Source organism: Onychostruthus taczanowskii, unplaced genomic scaffold (assembly GCF_017590055.1).
Source record: "Onychostruthus taczanowskii isolate IOZ18803 unplaced genomic scaffold, ASM1759005v1 scaffold4, whole genome shotgun sequence".
NCBI lineage: Eukaryota > Metazoa > Chordata > Aves > Passeriformes > Passeridae > Onychostruthus > Onychostruthus taczanowskii.
This window is the reverse complement of record NW_024501459.1, coordinates 20,618,340-20,622,673: the sequence shown is the minus strand read 5'-3', so window position 1 is coordinate 20,622,673 and position 4,334 is coordinate 20,618,340. Positions and strand designations below refer to the sequence as shown.

General features: G+C 44.4%; 1 protein-coding gene across 1 annotated transcript in view; it reads right to left on the bottom strand.

Annotated features, from left to right (window-relative positions):
• Positions 1 to 714: 714 nt before the first annotated feature.
• The window catches only part of KCNS2 (potassium voltage-gated channel modifier subfamily S member 2), a 4,269-nt gene continuing 649 nt past the window's right edge, over positions 715 to 4,334 (bottom strand). The window contains exon 2 of the mRNA XM_041412889.1: positions 715 to 3,855. Within this exon, the coding sequence (XP_041268823.1) occupies positions 2,385 to 3,855 (1,471 nt within the window). The 3' untranslated portion in view covers positions 715 to 2,384. The remainder of the gene's footprint in view (positions 3,856 to 4,334) is intronic.

Here is a 4,334-nt window from a genome sequence, read left to right as displayed (position 1 = left end):
TTTGGAGTGTCCTTTGCATCAGTGAGAGAATTGGCCACCCTTGCAGCATGTAACCTGGCTGGAGGGTGTGTGCTGCCCATGCCACCTCTTCCTCCCCTTGTTTCTGTCTTGGTGTTTCAGTTCAGCAGGTGACTCACGCTGCTCCGTGTGTTAGGGGGCTGTTTGTGGGTGTGTCATAGCTTACACACCTGCACTGTGGATCAGGACAGGAGGACTGAATTTATGCCTGGGAGTCAGCATAAATTGAATTGAACTGGCCCTGTCCAGAAGTGCAAACCTTAGCAAAATGTTTCAAGTTTGGACACTAAATTCAGGTTATCTAGGTCTACCTTCAGGACCACGTATATGGCACTTTCAGTTTCAGGGACAGCAAGTAATGGCTTGCCAATTGACTTATAACTTGTGCAGGCTGTGTTGAAAATTGGTAAGGTTGGAAACAACCTTTTCCCCCTCACACTTCATGGCCTAAATCAGCTACTGATGTGAGGGGAGGGTGTTCAACAGAAATGGTGGGGGTGGGGGGGAGTAAGTTATTTCACACTGTGTATTATTCTGTCATAGATCACTGGGCAAACAGAAATCTGATCCTGGGTGCTCAGCTTTCTCGTTTTTAGGTGGAGCTGATACAGCTTCTAAAGATCCAGACCAAGCTGCATACTCTAATAGCCTAAATGAGGCAATTACCTATTCATACCATATTTGCTTTATTTTGTTGGTTGAGCCACCCTTTGTCATGGTTTAAAAACACAGTCTTCCAAACAAGATAATTTCAGCTTTAGCATTTTAATTTCTCTTCTAACTAGCTTGAATTTAATTTCTGCACCTCTCTAGTCTTCCCAAGTAAAACAAACAAAAAAATTAATTGGAACATTATATGTAATGAATGGGGTGGAAAAGCAGTAGGATCTGAAGAGAAATACTGTTCTGCCCACTGAGTGCCAGTAGTCTGTTTTCTAGCACAGATGTAGAAAGAGGGAAGCAGTGGCTACTGCCCGTTGACTCCAAGTGTTTGATCTCTGTACAATTGTGTAAGGGATGAGACTGAGCACTCAAAAAACAACTCTGTGCAGATTCATTATTACTCTTGAAATCGCATATGATCTGTTCTCTCATGTTGGTTTTTGGTTTTTTTAAACAAGTACATGCTAGCCCTTGAAAGGATTAAAATTGACTACATCACAGAAGTAAGTAGGAGGATCTACCCACAGATAGTGCAGTATTAAGCTCTTTATCTGTTCCCTTCTTAGGCCCTTATACTCTCCCTTAGCTGTAAATTGAGAGTTTCTTTTTGAGTAAAAATGGTTTTTTGCTTAGAGATTCCTTGGCAGAAATTTTAATGGAATTGTCTGTCATCAACACCTGCTTTCAAGCTTTACTGATAAAATTAGATTTTATATCTCAGCATCACATATGGCATCTTTATAATTAGTCTTTTTGCAGTATATGAATGTCAATTCCTAAAATGCTGCCTTACTGTTCATGTGGGAATATTTCACTTCATTAATCAAATCCAAGTTTTTCATTGGTGCTTCTAATTGTTTAAAGCCTACATCTTCATATGTCTAATCTCAAAACCTTTTTGATGGACTGATACAACACATTTGCAGCTGCATGGGGACCAAGCTGTGAGCAGATCCCTTCTGGAAATGGGATCCTGAGAGTTCTAGATGGGCCTCCATACCTAGAGTCACTTGTGGGAATGTAGTCTTTGAATATGTAGCTGCCTGAAAATGAGGGGTGGCCTTCTTTAAAGGGCTCAGTATTGACCTAATCTTGGAAACAGAGGAAGGTCTATGCCCAGAAGATTCTGAAAAATATCATTATACATAACATTTCAGTACAAGAACACCCAAATTTTAACACACATACTCAGGAATAAGCAAACTCAGAGGTGTTTTCAGGCACGTGATGATCAGAATTACTGGTCAGCAATATAGGTAGAAATGTTCCTGTATCAGTGACTCACAGGTGGCTGTTTCAAACTGTTGCAAGGGAAGTCTTATACTAGTACAGACACCAGTATAGGTGATAGGTGATTTTTTTCATTACTCATGTCACAGCTGAGAATTTTTATTCCACTTGGGTACATTCATTTCTCTGCTCATATGAGAAAATTCACAAAGTAACAGATCATCACTATACCACTAGCAGTAATGGCATGGAAGTGGTAACATTTGCATGGAAAAGTCAGCACTTAGTACCCTTATGCGACAGGATGAAAATGTGCAAACTGTTAACTTGTAATAGAAATGTCTTTAGTTTCTCAAGTGCAAAGTGCAGTGTCAGCAACACTATCTTCTAGGAAAAAAAAAAAGACAAATAGGAAAACATTTATAAACATAGCTCTTGGTAGCTCTCATGCAAACTGCTGTCAGACTTGTACACTAATGCAGTGAATCATTCAGGCTCAACTCACTGGGGGTACTCCTGCTCATATTGGTTAGACTGGCCATAAGGGATTTAACTTTATAAGCATAGTAGTCCCTTAAGTTGACAGATGGAACTTCTTTCATGCCGTCACCAAAATCACAGCTTCTCATGGCACTCTCTAACTGCTTCTGGCGCCTATAGAAGTGGGAGAATTTATTAAAGATCAGTGTAATGGGAAGCACTACCACGAGGATACCAGCTAGGATGCATGCAGATGCCGTCAGCTTGCCAGCAGTGCTCCCTGGCACCACATCCCCGTAGCCAACGGTGGTCATGCTAACAGTAGCCCACCACCAACAAGCAGGGATGGTGGCTAACCCCTCATTGTCTTCTTTCTCAATGGTGTAAGCCACTACTGAGAAAATGGAGATGCCAACAGAGAGGTAGAGTAAAAGAAGCCCCACCTCTCTGTAGCTGTACTTCAGAGTGGCTCCAAGAGACCTGAGACCTGTGGAGTGTCTAGCAAGCTTTAATATGCGGAAAATCCTCATGAGTCTCAGGACTTGTGCAACTCTGCCTAAATTTGCTAAAGTCGGACTACTTTCCACCACCAAGTTGACAATTAATGTAATATAAAATGGAAGGATGGACATTAGGTCAATCAAATTCAGGGCATGCTTGAAAAATTTTAAAAAGTCAGGAGCTACTGCAAATCTTGCCACCAGTTCAAAAGTGAACCATGCAATACCAAAATGTTCCACGATTTCAAAGCGAGGGTCTTCCTCGGTGTTCCCGTTGCTGTCAACAATCTGGAAGTCTGGGAGGCTGTTCAGGCACATGGTCACAATGGAGCCCAACACCACCACTATTGAAAGGACACTGAAGATGCGGCTTAAAACCGAGTACCCAGGATTATCCAAAGCAAGCCAGAGCTGCCTCCTGATGTTTCCAAAGGGCTGTTTGTCAAATTTAGAGGCATCATTGTAGAATGCCAAAATCTCATCAAAAGAAGATGTCGTACTTTCCTGGTCACTTTGTTCCTCCCATTTCTCTTGGTCTGGCTCCATTTTCCTCCCATGGTAGCTATAACTGCAGCAGGAGTCTATAAAGAATTCATTGATTCCCCAGTATTCAATCTCCTGGCTGAAAGAGAAGACACAGAGTTCACCCATCACATGGAGCTTGCCAGTGTTATAAAAATGTAGCACGTAAGGAAAGAGCTCGGGGTTCCTGTCAAAATAAAATTCATTCTTGGTGTCATCATAGTCATCACAAAGCTCCAGTATTGACTCCTTTGAGTGGCAGCTCAGCAATTTGCCCAGCCTGGTCTCGGGGAACCTTAATAATGTGTTGGATCTCATCTTTTTCTTAAAGCCTCCAACGTTGATGCTGATCTCATTGTCTTCAAAATTCGCTTCAGATAAAGCGCTCAGACTCTGCCCTGTCATAGTGAGCTCCTTCCAAAGGTGGGTAGGGAATGAAAACCTAGGATACAATTACACAGAAAGTTGGCAAAACGAACAAATCTACAGCATGTTCACCTATTGATATTCTTTCTTTCTTTCCCTCTTCTCCCTTTTCTCTCTTTTCCCCCATTCACTCACTTTCCCTCCCTTTTTCTCCCTCTGCCCCCGTTTCTCCCCTTTTCCCTCTTTTCTTTTCTCCCACCTCCCACTGAAGACCTTGAGGGAGGCTCCTTTGTTCCCGCGGCAGGCTCCTGTCCCTCCCCTCGCCCTTCACCTGGGCTGCGGCTGTCGCTCCCACCGAGCCCCCGTTACTCACGGCCTGTGTGCCACCGGGGCGGCGCGGACCTTTCACACCCTCCCGCCGCTCCCGAACCCACGACACCAGGAGCCCCGGCCGCCGCCCGGGGTCCCGTCCCACGCCGCGCCTCAGGGCCCGGAGCCCCGCTCGACCCGCGGGGAACCCGCCCCGCCCGGCTCCGCGGCTCTCCGCGCCCGCCC